Genomic DNA, 14,254 nt, shown 5'->3' with positions numbered 1-14,254 from the left:
ATTATTTTAGATGTAATGATATGACAAACCTCTCGATGTTTATTCCAGTTGATATTTTGATTGACATAACCAAAAGTAACTTCTGTTTCTCATGATAAACACATCAGAGTTTCAATGTCATTTTGAGACATTGTTTTCATGCAGAAAGAAATGGCATTTCTGAATCTCCAAAGTAACTGAATTTTCTTTTTTCTTAGCATTTCGATACCTTAACAACGGTAACAGTGATAAGTAAAAATGAAAAAAAACCAACATTTTGCTTCATATTCAAGTAAGATACATTTCCAGTCAAAGAGAACTCGCTGTATTGGCCGCCTAATTAAATTCATCATCATGTTTTCATTTGAAAATTTCCTTTCGACCATGGCCGATTTTATCAAATATTCGCCATTTTAACTGTTTCAAGAACTTCAAAGAAACGCAGAGACGTCTTTCAAGTGAGCGTGAGTTATAACGAACTTTATCAAATAGACGTATTGAAGGAGATAAGCAGCTAGAAACACAATACTCAAGTTTTGTAGCTGAAGCGCCCCGTAGTGTAAGGAAAACGGGCGCTTGCCTTTTGCCAAAGGTAGCATATTAATCTTAGTACTTACCAACGAACAACAACAAGAGGAAGGCAGTGCTAAGAAGGCGCCTTGAAGACATGTTCCGCGGTCAAGTGTTTTCAGCTCTGTAATGATAAGTGAAAGCAGGATGGCTTGAAACTGTAATGTAAGAAAGGACGCGGGTTTTCTAATTTGACCTCTGTAACCTGCCCACAGGCGTCATGCATAACAAATATTTATATTTATCCGTCTGACACCCAAAAGCGCTTTAACACTAACCTCACCTCTCATTATTTGTACACTATGCATCAAACAGATCATGCGCAGAGACAAACTGATTGCTGAAGAAAAGCTTTATCATTGACATAACGTGATATGTTCTTATCTAATTTAAATTTTTGGTAGTCAGATGAATGTGTAACAATCAGAGGCATATCAACCATTTGAATCATGGGAGTTGAAGGTTGAAAATTACGTGGACACAATTCTTCGACGAAACACGAGAGGTTCTCCTGTCACGGGGTCACAGCATCTGTAAAATGATTTCCTTCTAATTTCCCACATGCACCAAATTATTTTCTGCTTCGATCTTAATGGCAATAAGTACCACTTTCCAATCGATTCCCGTTCATTCATTTCCTTAGATATTCGTGTGACAAATGCGAATCTATTTACCTAAAGAAATGATTTATCGTGACTACCAACACAGTGGCCTACTTTTTCAGTATAACTTGACGAGAGGAGATAGATTTACCAGACATCAGAAACTTCATGTTTACAGCATGATTGGATACCTTTGACAGATCCACGAGTGATTTTTTTTTATTGAAAGAAAGAGTTACTATAAGCATTTCAATGAACAACGATAGCTGGCAGAAGGAACTTAGTGATTGAATTAATCTTTGTGAACGTTTCGTCTCAGATTGAAATCAGTCTGAAGGAAGGACAACAACGGAATGAAAATAGAATTATAACTACACTTAATTGTTAACTATAATTCCAACTTCCCAAATTTTTATGACTCACGTGTAGTAAAGCTCATGTCAGTATCCCAACGGATCTCGATTGTTACTTCGTTTTATTTCCCCGTCCGTTTTCCAACCTCAAGAAGTCCTATTCCAGAAATTTTCATCGCTACTTTCTAGTTCCAGTCTATTTCTGGTCCTCCTGTTGTTTCATGGAGATCCATGCAGACGACCATATAGTATTCATGGCGTTCTCTGCTGTTTTTCTGGTTCTTGCACTACTTTCTACTCAAAGATTAGGTAAGTTTACAATTATAAGATGACTAAGACATAGTTATATTCAATTAAGAAGGCATACTCTGTTCCAAAGACGAACGGTGAGCGCAAATATGGACCGTTGCGTTTGTGTGCTCAACTTTACATCATTTGGTGACGTCCTTGTATTTGAATGCTGATGAGTGCCATACACGCTTACATTCAAAGTATTGAGTAATGGCTTTTGGATTAAGAAATTACAATTTTCTTGATTGTCAGATTTAGAATTTGCCCAGGTATCTCTACCATCGGAATATTTTCTTCAGTACACTGTAGTTTCCCGCGAGTGAAACTTCCTTCCCCGAATCATGTGACTTCGAGGTTCAAAGAAGAGTTCACAAGTTAAAAAAAAAAAAAAAAAAAATTGAAAAATAGAGGCAATTCGAGGAACGAAAAAATGATTTGAGGATAAAAGCTTCTCGATGCGTCCCCCTAGTCTCCTTAAAAATTTCTAAATTTTTCTAAATTGTTAAAAATGTGTAATTTTTTTATTTGTATAATGTGTAATTTTTTTCCCTTGTATGATGATTTGTTTCGTCGCGTAAATTGAGCAAAACTTGAAATTACGAACAAATGGACTCTATTAGCATACAGTCTTATTGTATTGTATTGGTTGATAATGCCCAATAATAATTATGGTTTACAAAAACAGTGCTAACTTTTCTACATTCTTGGTTATTCAGGACTTGCAAGTCACCGTTTGCCATCCAAATCACTACCAACGGACTCGCACGTTGATGTGAAATCACTGCCAATGGATACAGCCTTGCTACAACTGACTTTGACTTCAGATATTAAACCACCAGTTAATGTGTTTGGTCTCTCTAGTAACTGCCATAAGGTACATGATGTACAGGCTATTAACAGTGGATCCATAATAACTCTAATATTCCTTAGTTTTTGTTCATTATTGTTCGTCAGTTAGAAAAAACACTTCATCAGTCAGTAAGTGCATCAGTTTTTTTTGCCATAACTCCACAAACTTAACAACCCAGGTGAACCCATCCTCTCTCTCTGCTGTTGTCCCACCAAGCTTATTTCTAGCTATTTAGACAAAATTATGCCACCTGTCATCAAAACTTTACCATCATACCTGAAAGACAGCCAAAACGCATTTGAAAAATTTTGCAATTTCTGTGGTGAAGACAAATATCTTTTCACTCAGGTGGCGAAGGTCCCCTGTTCGTTAAAAAAAAATTTTTTGATCAGTACACTGCTAAGGAACCTAGCTCTGTAATACTACTCTATTGAGCCAAACTAGTCTTATTGCTTTGCCTTTAGGGATATCTATTACAAACTAATGGTATAGCAAATGGGAACCAAAATGGGACCCGGCTTTAATTTGCCAATCTTTTTATAGGTTATTTTCAGCTAACACAACAGACCCAAAGCTGAACTCTACAGTCACGACATTGATAAGTGTCTCTGTGCTACCTTCTCAACCAGAGAGGAGCTATCTCAATTTAGAATGGCTGCTAATTCCTTGGGAAATTTCTGACACTTCTTGGGCTTTTATTAATATCAAAGTTTCATTTGAAGGCAATGGTCTATATACTAGTGTGTACTACAAACCTACTAACTTTTCGTATTTTCTTGCATTGTTTTGTAGTGTATCTTTGAACCTTTGGCAAAAAACCTAAATTACTCTTTAAATGTAACTGTGGAAACAAATTTCCCACTTACACTCTTCGTCAGTGACTCCAAAGGAAAACATGTATGCGAGTAAGTACAAAGTTAGCTACTGCACTGTACTAACTCCAAAGCTTCATCAATTTTGTAAATCTAATCAATTTGAACTCCTGGGTAATACACAAAAATCGTACTGTAGTGGAACCCCATGGACAGCAATTGGTTTAAACAGTCATTCTGTTATGCATTTTCAAATAATTCAAATGCTTTATGGCTTGTGCTGGCCCTTTTGTCAACAAAATTTCATATAATATATACTTCTCAACACATTTATGTAGATGTATTTAGGCATTCCTTTATAATGAAATAATTATTAAATTGATGAAATGAACCCTCATAGTCTGTATGATGATATGATGGTAATTAAAATACCCTTGTGTTTTAGGAACAAAACTGAAACTTTTGGAGAACATGGCTTTTACAATTACACTATCCATGGATATAAAACCAAGACAAGCTGTAGTTTACGTACGAAAATAGATCCAGACAATGCATATTTACGTAAGTTTCTATACTTTCAAAGTAGATATTTTAATACAGTGTATCCACTTTTATGGAACTTAAAAGTTCCTTGAGGTAAATTTAAGTAAACGGACATGTTTAAGTTTACCTTTTAGCTCCTGAAAAGGAGAACACTGTATATCCAATTGGATATACCCTCCAGATACTATTTGGATTCATTGTAGACTGTGTTGTCACTGGTCAGGGAATCAAACATATTAAGCTCCCTTACCTGTTTGTGATCCCTAGTCCTACTTCCTGATTTGAACAGATCAAAATGATTTAATGCAAGTTTATTTCCTCTTGTTGCTTACTGTATTTTTTCATTTGTCTTTAGCTTTATTGTATGCATTTTTGGTTATTCTTGGGGTTGCCTTAACTTGGCTTGTTCTTCTATATCTTCTAAGGTAAGAATGGAATGCTCACAATGTGTTAGTCCAGCTGCCCTATATCTTAACAAAGAACACCTTATATAGGATGCTGATAAACATAGTTATTTCAGCTGCCTCCTGTCCAATTTTCATGTACACTACAGTTGTATATGGAGTGCTGAACCTGGTACTGTACAGTAAATATTGTTTTCACACTGTTTTTCAAGCAAGAGCACTTTGTCAAATTGAATGTGAACAGGTGAAAACTCTCCTTCCATGTAAAAAAATGCAATTTTGTCTTCAGCATTGACTTTTACAAGTTTGATTTCATAGGAAGTACAATCTCTTGGTCAACTGGGAACTTTTTCATGACACAGAAAGTCTTATAAATGCGGTAAGCTTACTTACATGTGAGATGACAATTTTCTATCTGTCGTGGAAAGCAAATATAGTTTAAATAAATGAATGAATAAATGTAATGCATAATTTTATGTATGTATAGACAAAGAATCAGACATTTGCTGAGGAACATGTACAGATGGACAAATTTTCTCTTAATTACGTGTAGCAGTTAAATGAGGTAGAATTAAGCTATTTTTCATATTCATCTATCAGGATCTTGGAAGCCCCAATTTCAATGGCCCTGTAGATGGTTCAGGACATCACATTGATCCTCATGAATTGGTAAGTTTAATTGGGCCATAAATAATTTTGTTTTTCATAAATAATGAAAATAATGAGAGATCACAAGTTCATTTCTCAAAATTACTTTTCAGCATGAAAAGCCAAAGAAACAAAGACTTAAATCTTTGGACACATTTCGCGGGTGAGTCTCCATCAATGAAAATCATGACTTTCAGTGAGCCATTAATTGGATCAGTCTTAGTGATTCACTGAATCAGTCAATGAGCTGAGTGCTTTATGAAGTTAAGCTCTGGTGAAAATTGGGGCAAACCAGGGAAGTGCTGAGGGGGGCCCAATCACGAAATCCAACCTTATAGTCTCCCCTTACTTTAGTGAACCTCAAGCTAGTCAGATGGTTTATTTGGAAGTCTTTATTTGTGTATTGTTGCTGGTTTTAAGAAGTAGATTTGTCATAGTACATGCGCATACAAATATGCACTCTTACATTTTTGAATGAAAAATAACGAATATAGTACCCAGTGGGAACCTTGGACACAGAAATGAAAAGTAAATCACATGAGAGATTCCAAATGGGTTTATCTTTGGAACATCTAAGTTTACACAAATGTATTCCAATGAGTGCAGCAGCTTGACTAATTTGGCGGAGCTCAGGGAGGTTTGTGTAGCTCAGTTATTGGAGCATCCATCCATGGAACTACATAGTTAAAAAAAATACTTTTTAATTAGTGCAGTGTAGCTCACATTTTTTTTTCTTGTTTCATGCTCAGCCTGGTGACAATTGTTTTTAAACAATACATCTTTAATTTTAGAGTAGTATTACTGTGGCTATTTCCACACTGAGAATTATTCAATAAAAAAATTTATTTTTAACAGGGCTTTGGTTAGCATATTAGCATTTGCACTTTGGCATTTTTGGCGATTGAATTAAGATATAAATTATGATTTCTTGCAGGATTGCATTGACTATTATGATATTTGTGAATTCTGGTGGTGGTGGATATTATTTCTTCAAGCATGCCAGATGGAATGGTGGGTATCTTTCCTGCCCTGGGGTAGTGTATTTTTCAAATGATCATAATTATTAAATAAATTATATAATTTAAGATACAGGCTCCTGACCAGTTGTCATCAAAGATGCATTTTTTTAACTTTGAAATATGTCAAGCCACTGCCTCACTTACATGAAAGGGCATGTCTGTAATATTGAGGGCTTTTCATTGTGTTCAACCAGCTTCTGGATAGAAAGCTGTTGCCTTGATTGGCAAATTCCTTGCAACCCTGACATGAATTGCAGTTCCAGACACATTTCAACCAGGATTTGATTGTTGAGAAAAAAATGGTCAGGGTGGGATGAGGTACCTTGCCTTTTAACTACTGATAGTTTCAAATTTAAACATTCATCATGTATGTGAGATTGGCCATTCGCCATAATAATCTCCCACTTGTGTCACTTGACTTTGTTAACCTGTTTTTATTTAATGAATATTTATGTTTTTGTCCGCCCCCATAGACTGTATCCCTTACAGGTTTTTTTTTTTTTTTTTTAAACAATAGTCAGTTAACGTTGACCTAATCTATTGGGCTATCAATCCTTTAACTCCCAGGTCAAATTTGTAATCCTCCTCACTGTCAACTATACAATTCTTATAATTTTAGTTCAGAGAATTTAGTGTTGGGTCAACTAATTGTCCTCAAATTTTTCTTTATTCTCATCGCTTATCTGGTTGACATTTTATTGATATTGTAAGGAGAAAATTCTGTCTTGATCACTCGTGGGAGTGAAAGTGTTAATGGCAGTGGAATAATCTCTACATTGTTCATGTGGGTGAGATAGATGTTCTCTAACTATACATGGAGGTAACTGTATCTTCCATGAGAGACAATAGATCAGGGTAGAGCTACTAGCTATAGTAAGTGATTCCTATTTCTTTTACAGGGCTTACAGTTGCAGACCTTGTCTTTCCATGGTATGTTACTACTACTAGTAAGATTACTTCAACATTAATTTTAGTATTTTTTGTTATTCTTTAGCATTGATTTACAGTAGAGCTCCTCTACCTTATACTCCTAACGAAAACAAAAATGAACTGTTGTCAGAGTTAGTAGGGGATTCAAGTTAGCTGATAGTAAGTGACTGAAAAAAACTGGGTCAAGGGAAATCAGATTTTGTTCAAGTTTTTGGTGGGGTTTGTGTTCACCTAGTTCCAGTTGGGGAGGTTCTACTGTACTATTATTGATTTTCAGTCAGGACAGTCATTTGCTTTTCTACAGTTTTGTGTTTTTTTTCACTTTTGGTTTACTGATTGATTAATTGATTGATTGATTAATTGTCATTGCTGTTTTAGTCTTATTTTTAAGATATATCTATTATGATTTAGAACCAAGTATGTCACCTTACGATAGTTCTTTAGCCCTTTAACTCCCAAGATCTCACCAGTAATTCTCCTTACTGTCTGCCAAACAATTATCATCATGTTTGTTTGGAGAATTTGGTACTAGATCAATTAGTAATCCTATAATTGATATATTTTTTTAATTCTCATCACTTGTCTTCATGATATTGTTTAGATATAGTAAGGAGAAATTCTGTCCTGGTCACTAACTTGAGTTAAAGGGTTAAAGCATTAATTTATACATGTACGTATACGATCAATGGTATTGTATCTTAAAATGTGCGTTCATTACAATTATAAGTAAAAGAAAAAGGGAGAATTATGTTGGCTCAAAGGTCTGTGCAAGAAATTGTCTTGAATTGATGTTTCAAGCAAAGTTAGGGAAGTGGAAAACTCTGCAAAAGTAAACTTTTGATATGGACATTTTACCGATTTTTCCCTTTTCTTTCTTCTTTCTTCTTTGTAGGTTTATGTGGATTATGGGTGTTTCCATGGTTATTTCGTTTCAATCTATGAGACGTCGCCAAATGAGATCCATAACTATCTTTGCCAAGATTATCCGTCGCACACTCATTCTGTTTGCACTGGGGCTTTTTGTAAGCAATTGTAAGTTGATGATGCCCTTAAATGCCCATGCAACACTCTTAGCCAGTTATTTGAGTTTTATTTTCTGGTTTTTTTTTCCTACCATTCTCCTTTAAATTGTGAAGTAAAACGTTGTTTCTTTCTCCTTACCTTTTTTGCCATTTTGTTTTTCGCTTTTTCCCTCAATTTAAATATTCTGCAATGTTTGGAATTAATTGACGTGTTATGGGCCAATAAGCATGCTGGATTTTCTCACATGCATATGACAAATGTTGCCGTTCTTACCGGCTGAAATGTTGTTGGCACACAGATGCAGACCTTGCTCACTACAGAGTACCAGGAGTCCTACAAAGATTTTCTGCTTGCTACTTTATCACTGCCATGCTCCAGTTGGTTATTAATCCTGGAACTGATTCTATCCTGGTAAGTTGCATGCATATGCGTGTATGTTGTACCCACAAGTAATTCGCACAAGAACACTTATTCAGCTGTCTCTTTAATTAGTAGTTTCATTGCAATCTTGAATTCAGTGTGCCCTTTTACTTCATGGATTGAAACATGTCTGATTATTTTGAATTCGATAGCCAGTTGCTGCATGGTGGAACCCTATCAGGGATGTCTTCGCTTTATGGGGTCAATGGCTGGTGATGCTGGGCCTACTAGCTATCTATATCATCATTACTTTTGCCCTCAAAATTGGTGGTTGTCCAAGGTAAGGGTCTAAAGAATTGTTTCTTTTTTTTACTTCTAGAATTGTCGTTTTCACTTGTGGTGTTGACAGCTGCTGTTAGCAAACCGAAAACGTTTAAGTTGATCATATTAAGTCACTGTCATGTCACCGTTGAGTTGAATACGGTGCTTTCGACATCTGTGATCGCAGCAATATGCAAGAAGTTTGTCGCGTAGAAAGCAAGTAGATTTTTAACTCGCCAATGAGCTCTCTGTCACTCAGTTGTAGAGAATTAGGCTGCTAAATCCGAAGTTTTAGAGTTCAATTCCTTGTGGGGAAACTCAGATTCTTATTATTTATCATACGCTCGTGTCGAAACGAACGACGACTTTCATCATGAGACATTTTGTTCTTGCAGAGGTTATATCGGACCGGGGGGTCTTGCTTCACCTGAAGCTTACAATTGCACCGGTGGGAATGCTGGTTACATTGACCGACACTTTTTTGGATCAAAGCACATCTACGGGCATCCTACTTGCATGGTAACGTTTATACATATATACTGTCTTACCTTAATAACTTAATAGCAGTATTTTTTCGCGCACTTTTCGATTTAATGTCGTAAAAGTGAATCTAAGAGGTCATATTGACCAATCTGAAGAAAGGTTAACACAGGAAATAACCAGTGGGAGTTCAGAGTTTGTAACCCGATGCTACTGGTGATGAAAATCTACTCAATAGAAAGCTTCCTTCATTTATCATCGTACAAATTTTATAAAACCTGGTATTATTTCTGCCGTGAAAGCGAAACTCTAAAAAAATGAATGTGAATATATGAGTCATATATGTGAACTGCGGTTTAAGAAATGAATATGAAAGCGATCTTTGCAGTAATGAACACTTAACTTATAAGGACTGAAAAAAATTCAGGCCTGTACGGGATTTGAACCCATGACCTCAGCGATACCGGTGCAGTGCTCTACCAACAGGGCTAACAACTTTCCTTTACAATTACTGAGCTAACTTCCTTCACTGTAAATTGGAAAACAAAAAAAAAAAAAAAAAAAAAGGTAATCAATCTTATGTGGAGGTGTGCCATAAGTGCAAACACCCTCTTTTAACATGAAAAATTTCAGACCTTCCGTTCTTGAGTGCCAGGCCGGAGTTGTACTTTCTTGAAAGAATAGAGTGATATTTTCATGCCATTTTTATCTAATTTGTTACAAGTTAGTTTAAGATAATAAATGATACATGGAAATTTTCTCTTGTCAGGAAACATACAAGACAGAGGTTCCGTACGATCCAGAGGGCGCTTTGGGTACCCTGACTTCTGCTTTCTTGGTGTTCCTGGGAGTTCAGGTTTGAATTAGTAGCCTTCCATGTTATTCTCAGTGCAGACCACCTGAGGTGCCTCCAGGAGACAAGCGATGGCATTTTTAAGCATGAATTACATGCGTTTCGCCTTCAGCCTTGCCTTTGCAATCAAATGCGGTTGTGAATAATAATAACTGATAGATTTGTGTTGTGATCATCCGAAAAGGAGTATGGTCGTCGATGTCAGTGACAGACATTTTGTCAAAACGAGCAGAAGTTATTATCAGAGTCAGGTGACTCTGCCGATGACTATCACCAACAGTCCTTTACAGGAACGAACTCGCTCGAACAATCGCTTCATAAGATAGACAGATACTGCTAAGTTCAAGTTATTTCTTCAACATGCTACATTGTTATATTTCGAAGATGTTTTCACTTCTGTCTGATCAGTCAAAGATAATTTAGAACTTTTTCCTTGTTGAGACCCTTTCACCTCCAAGATCTCACAAATATTTCTCCTTACTGACTGTCATACAATTCTTACGATGTAAATTTGGAGAATTTGGTAATGGATCAAGTAATATTCCCCTAATTTATATTTTCTTTATTCTCATCACTTGTCTGCTTAATATTGTACTGATATTGTAAGGAGAAATTCCATCGCGGTCAATAACGGGAGTTAAAGGGTTATTGAAAATTAACTATAAATTTGTTTCTTTAAGCTTAAAGCCCTAAGAAGCTTTTCACTCTTCTGTAATATCTTCTTTACGCAATGTAGCTAATTATGTTACGTTTAATTTTCTGCTTTCAGGCTGGTTACACCTTGCACACTTTCCCATACAACATATCTAGAATGAAACGGTGGATAATTTGGTCTTTGCTACTTGTGAGTATTATAGACAGCAAACACAGTATGTCCCAAACATCACTTTTTTATTCCTTTAGTTGCGAGCGGGAGATAAGCCGCTTGCAATTAAATGAATGATTACATGCTTTTTCTTCAATCGACGACTGCAAGCTTTTTTCATTTTCCATCGATCTTATTTTTTTTCAATAATTTATGTCTCATTTTACTTTTGTTATTAAAATTAATAGTATCATCAATAATACCAATAGCGTTATCGTCATCGTTATCGTAAGTATGATCATTTTCCTTCCTTACTCAGGGTTGCATCACTCTTGCACTCGCAGGCAAGAATAACGACAGGTTTATACCGATAAACAAGAACTTATGGTAAGTGAGAATTTGACTGCGCTACCCAGAAAACGGGTGAAGAATACTCCGAAAAATAATTAAATTAGAGTCCATGCAAATAATAATTACGCCTCCGCGGCTTCGCCTGTTGGAAATGTAACTTAAGGTTCGTTCTTTGTCATCAGTGTTATTCTCTCTTTCCTTAGCTTTTCTGGCTTCTTCCTGGTTTGTAGTTAGTTTTTCGGTGTTGTAGATCTGGACGAACTTATATTCTATACTTTTTATAAGGTGGAAGTAATTGCGCACATCCCGAAAAATACAGTCGAAATGTAGAGAATTTCCCTTTAAACTTTGTTTTCTATTTAGATTCGGTTGCTCAAACAACATTTTTGTTGCTAGGTCTGTTTCGTTTATCTTTGTCACTGGTGGCATGGCATTTCTTCTGCTGACATTTTGCTATGTGACCATTGATGTCTTGAGATGGTGGAATGGCGCGCCTTTTTGCTACCCTGGTGAGTAGGAATTTCCAAGTGAAGCAATGCGGGATACCGTATATCTGACCTTTCCTTGTTTCCCCCCAATCGTGAAAAGTGGTCTTGGGACAAAACCATTTTTTAGTGTATCTGTGAGTGTTTTTTAAGGAGGTGAGGGAGAAGGATTTTACTTGTAAAAGTGTTGTATCCTTTAAAGCCTTTAAGGCTTTATGTCATGTTGATCCTTGTGCCTTTTGGAGTAAAAGATCCGTGTGAATGTTTACTTTTACACGATACCGTGCCATCATAACCGATTCCGGTTTTACAGCGAAAAGGCCTTTTACTATCGACTGAGATGAGAAATTTAGTCTCTTTGAGAGGATCACGCTCTTTCTTTTTCTCCGGATGATTAAAACCGATAATTTTTTTGAAGTGAGCAAGCTTGTTTTGAATGAATCCATGGCTACAAATCGATGCAAGTGTTTGAGAACATCGTATCTTTAATTTAAAGATACAACTGCCGTTTCGTGAACCTGTGGTTGATACATCTGTGAAAGACAAGAAGAGAACTATCAAAACAGAACGCAGAAACTATTATGACCCAACAGAATTGATTTAACACGTATACTAGATTTAGGAATTCCCATTAATTATCGGGCACGATCGGAAAACAGTACTGAAGATTTATCGTGCGGCTAATCACCTTCCTAATTACCCGAAACCTTTCTGATACCGCTAAGGTTACATTTCCTTTATAACTGGTGTGGAAGTCACCATCAACTGGGTCTTGTGAAAGTAATTCTTGTCTTGTGACAACCGTCAAATCATCTCTAATGTGCTTATATTTGGAGCACGGAAACATTCTCTCAGCGCCACTTTACTTTCATTACCTTTTTGTCAACCAAGCGAAACAAAAGAGGTGACGTACAAGGCTGTGATGTCATGGGTGATCTTATTTCTCTTGCTTACGTCGATAAAATTCGACGCAGGAGACTGAGGGTTAGCAGGCAAATTGTCTGGTTAACACCTAACCTTTTCTTTTGAAAAACATTTGGATTATTATTTAATATCTTGCAGGAATGAACTCTATTCTAGTTTACGTGGGAAGTGAAATTCTGGGAAGATACTTCCCATTTTGCTGGACAGTCAGCGGTCACGTGCAACACGCAGACCTACTGGCTATGAACCTGGTCGGCACGGCCGTCTGGCTCATCATTTCATATTACCTTTATTACATTAAGTTTTTTGTCAAAATATAACTGATAAAGCACCTTGTTAGCTTTTAAATTTAGCGCAATGATTGGTTAGTTGAGCTTTTAATTGAGTATCTGAAGCCATTCAGATACTCAGTTACTCACTTAATCCTCTAACTTCCATGATTGACCAAGACAGAATTTCTCCTGGCGATATCCGTACGATGTCAAGCACATAAGTGTGATGAGAATAAAAAGAAATATCATTTAGGGGATTATTAGTTGATTCAGTACCAAATTCTCCGAACTATAATGTATACAAAATTTATACAACAATTTATACAAAATAAAACTGGTAAAGCAGCTTGTTAGCTGCTGTTATTAGTTGATCCAATATTAAATTCTCCGAACTATAATATATACAAAATATATATAATAGTTTCTACAAAATATAACTGGTATTAAAGCAGCTTGTTAGCTATTAAAGATGGCGCAATTATTGGTTAGTTGAGCTTTTAGTTGAGTATCTGAAGCCATCCATAAATAACGCTCACTTAACCCTGTAACTCCCATGAGTGACCAAGACAGAATTTCTTCTGGCAACATCTGTACAATATCAAGCACACAAGTGATGAGAATAAAGAGAGATATCGTGAAGGGGATTATTAGTTGATCCAATACCAAATTCTCCGAACTAACATCATAAGAATTGTATGGCTGACAGTATGAAGAATTATTCATGAGATCATGGGAGCGAAGGGTTAAAGAGATGATAATGACAGAAATCATTACAACTCCAAGAATTTTACGTTTGTAATGGCCAACAAGCGCCAGCTGAAAACGTTTGAGTACAGGTCAAAACGGGGAAACGTATAGCGATGGTGAAACTCGCGGGAAAACTCGACCTCATAAATGCAGTTTTAGGCAAGCGCGGGAAAAAGGTTCGATTTGTTCTTGTTCCCGATTGGTTGAAAAGACAGGCTTGTGCCCTCCGCTTGGTTAGTATGTCTCTTTCGGCTGGTGACTCGTGTAGGTTAAGTCATTAATTTAAATAATTGAAATTATTATCGCAGAAAATTGTCAGTGAGTGAAAAGTTGAACCTACTTCCAATGTCGGCTTGGCCACCTCGCACACTTTTTAAGAGCGGGTTACCCTTTAGGAACTCCACATCAGTCCTATATGGTATTCGCAACGATCAATGTATCGATTGGACGATTAGTCTAGTTCTTAAAGGTGGGGCGGGGGGCGCTAAGTTCCAGTTTTATTATTTCAAAGAGTAATTGTTCCATCATTTTTAAAATTAAGATTATTGTATAGAATTTGGAATACTTGTATCTACATAGACTAAATTCTGTTTTGAGATTAAAACATTTTATAAGTTTAGACGCTAAATAAA

At 36.2% G+C, this 14,254-nt stretch overlaps 2 protein-coding genes across 9 annotated transcripts in view; one reads left to right on the top strand and one right to left on the bottom strand.

Annotated features, from left to right (window-relative positions):
* The window catches only part of LOC113676144 (heparan-alpha-glucosaminide N-acetyltransferase), a 13,648-nt gene extending 11,508 nt beyond the window's left edge, over positions 1-2,140 (bottom strand). Inside the window, exons 1-2 of one of the 8 annotated variants that reach the window (XM_089205299.1) lie at positions 1,575-2,140; positions 597-673 (exon numbers count right to left, since the gene is read on the bottom strand). In XM_089205299.1, coding sequence (XP_089061425.1) covers positions 597-648 — 52 coding nt within the window. In that variant the 5' untranslated portion in view covers positions 649-673; positions 1,575-2,140. The other 7 variants (XM_089205295.1, XM_089205300.1, XM_089205296.1 and 4 more) reach the window with 7 other exon arrangements.
* LOC113676139 (heparan-alpha-glucosaminide N-acetyltransferase) lies at positions 1,681-14,254 on the top strand. The gene is made up of 19 exons (XM_027192758.2): positions 1,681-1,813; positions 2,512-2,669; positions 3,438-3,550; positions 3,903-4,018; positions 4,356-4,425; positions 4,723-4,783; positions 5,005-5,073; positions 5,166-5,215; positions 5,987-6,063; positions 6,971-7,001; positions 7,894-8,033; positions 8,323-8,435; positions 8,597-8,724; positions 9,101-9,224; positions 9,955-10,041; positions 10,808-10,882; positions 11,163-11,230; positions 11,591-11,703; positions 12,742-14,254. Exons 1-19 carry the CDS (start codon positions 1,726-1,728, stop codon positions 12,921-12,923), a joined length of 1,863 nt encoding a protein of 620 aa, XP_027048559.2. The 5' UTR covers positions 1,681-1,725; the 3' UTR covers positions 12,924-14,254.

The sequence above is a fragment of the Pocillopora damicornis genome, chromosome 4, assembly GCF_964200805.1.
Source record: "Pocillopora damicornis chromosome 4, jaPocDami1.2, whole genome shotgun sequence".
NCBI lineage: Eukaryota > Metazoa > Cnidaria > Anthozoa > Scleractinia > Pocilloporidae > Pocillopora > Pocillopora damicornis.
Note: the sequence above shows the minus strand (reverse complement) of the source record. Positions and strands in the feature narration are given on the sequence as shown.

Bases quoted from the DNA above. Each gene is read 5' to 3' on its own strand.
- LOC113676139 (XM_027192758.2), top strand. From the start codon at position 1,726: ATGGAGATCCATGCAGACGACCATATAGTATTCATGGCGTTCTCTGCT. The intron at 2,670-3,437 runs GTACATGATGTA...ATTGTTTTGTAG, and splicing joins TCTCTAGTAACTGCCATAAG to TGTATCTTTGAACCTTTGGC. The intron at 5,074-5,165 runs GTAAGTTTAATT...ATTACTTTTCAG, and splicing joins ACATTGATCCTCATGAATTG to CATGAAAAGCCAAAGAAACA.